The 1,906-nt window shown below is 36.1% G+C and overlaps 1 protein-coding gene across 1 annotated transcript in view; it reads right to left on the bottom strand.

Moving 5' to 3' along the window:
* GRIA2 (glutamate receptor, ionotropic, AMPA 2) overlaps positions 1 to 1,906 on the bottom strand; it is a 168,378-nt gene that overhangs the window by 71,577 nt on the left and 94,895 nt on the right. The window contains exon 4 of the mRNA XM_012652992.1: positions 756 to 952. Coding sequence (XP_012508446.1) covers positions 756 to 952 — 197 coding nt within the window. The remainder of the gene's footprint in view (positions 1 to 755; positions 953 to 1,906) is intronic.

Raw genomic sequence — 1,906 nt, 5'->3', positions numbered from 1 at the left:
CAATCCTTTTGATCAAGGTAAACTAACTAATTTTATCCCAAGCTCAAGCTATGTACATGGATATCAATCTCTAACTTCAGTAGATGTGACCCATTTGATCAAGGAACAAAGTAACTACACGTTTTCCACTGGGAAACTGGTTTTACATTAACTGAGGCATTGTTCAGAGAAAGGGAGAGAAGGAACTTGGCCCACTGTTCAAACAATGGAAGCTCTGAGACTCTTCTCCTGGGCTGACATATGGCAATCTACCTTTATAGCCATGAGAAGTTTTCATGTCAGGCCGCCCGCGGCTATTCATGCATGAGACCCCTTAGGCTCTGAGGTTGGAGCATGCTTTGCTGTACTCCCGGATTGCTGATATGTGTCCCCCAACTAGGCAGTTAACATTTGCCCTTATTTCAGGCTTCTGCTTAGGCAATTCCTTCGCCTCCTCTCCTCTCACAGCCTCAGACATAGCATCATTAAGTCCCAGTGATCTTAATCCCATCATTTGCCATGTAAAACATGAGTCAAGAATTATATATTGAATTTACTTGATGATTAATATGATGTGTCAGCATTATTGACAAACATCTGCTATTACTAACTGAAGCCAGAGGTAATTTAATTGATGATCTTTGCTGCATCCTACATAAACCATAGAGTAAAAACTGCTGTTCAAGCACCTTACACAAATGCAAATACTCATTGCAAATGCTGACATGGCATGCATATTCTCTATTTGTGCTATTAGAAAACAGAGAGAAGCAAACCTGGTCTACAATGTCATTGACTTTATCCCGTTCACAGTCCAGAATCACACGCCGTTCCTTTTTTAACTCCAGATCTTGAAAAAGTGATCGGTAGGTCTCATCTTTCTTGTCATTGTTAATGTTTCCCACATTGATAGCAGTCACTTGCCATTTCTTTTCAGCAGCAGAATCCAGCACAGCTTGCAGTGTTGATAAGCCTAGGAAGGAAAAGAAAAATGATGACTGATAAAGACACTTGAATAACTTAGAATTGTGTTATGAAATTGCCAGCGAATGTATTTTTGAGACTGATATATTTGTACAACTAAAGGAATGTTGACTCCTCATGAAAAGCTACAGCTATGATCTTTATCAACATCTACTTATGTCCGCTTCACATCAAAAACTCATTACTTAAATTCTATTGTTCTGACCAAAGGAGTCATTGTTTGAAGGAAATAGTATCCCTTTCTTCTAACCCTCTTGGCTGTCATCTTTTGGATATTACAAAGTGTAATGTTTTTAATACTTCTTGTTTAAGTAAAATCAGAAGACATCACAAACATTTCTTACTCTGATAGAATGGGAAAAAATTGTTTAGTCATACATATGACAGACATATGACAGACTATCATACTGTCAAATGATAGTCTATCATTTGACATTAATATCCTGAAGAAGTTAAGTACATTTTCCGTGTGATGAATCCTCGTGAGTCTGTGTGAGTATAAGAGCCAATCATCTCTATCAGGCTGCTAAATTTTTTCCTATTGATTTCTAGTCAGGAGTTTTGTTTCATTTTTTTTTCTTCTGTAGTCTTACCTTATATCATGTTTTGTTATTGGGAATGATCCCATAGAGGTTAAAGTGTTCATATATTAACCAGACAGTGGCCGTTAGTTCTCTAACACAGATTTATTTCATCTCCTAAATTGAATACCATTTTACTCTTAGTTAGTAACTTTGGTTATAGCATCATATGACATAAAAAAATTTTGTTATTTTTAATGGTCCATACATTACCTCATATTTAGGACTGATATGGACAACAGCTAGGGGATTTATTTCCTAAAAAGTTAAATATTCAATTTAGCACTTGGAAAAACAGTGCATAAATTTGTCTTTTACGTCAATTCAACTATTCACAGCCAAAGCAAATTCATCATTTATAT

This window comes from Propithecus coquereli, unplaced genomic scaffold (assembly GCF_000956105.1).
Source record: "Propithecus coquereli isolate 6110/MARCELLA unplaced genomic scaffold, Pcoq_1.0 Scaffold408, whole genome shotgun sequence".
In the NCBI taxonomy this organism is placed as follows: Eukaryota; Metazoa; Chordata; class Mammalia; order Primates; family Indriidae; genus Propithecus; species Propithecus coquereli.
The sequence above is the reverse complement of the archived record's forward strand: the minus strand, read 5'-3'. Positions and strand labels throughout refer to the sequence as shown.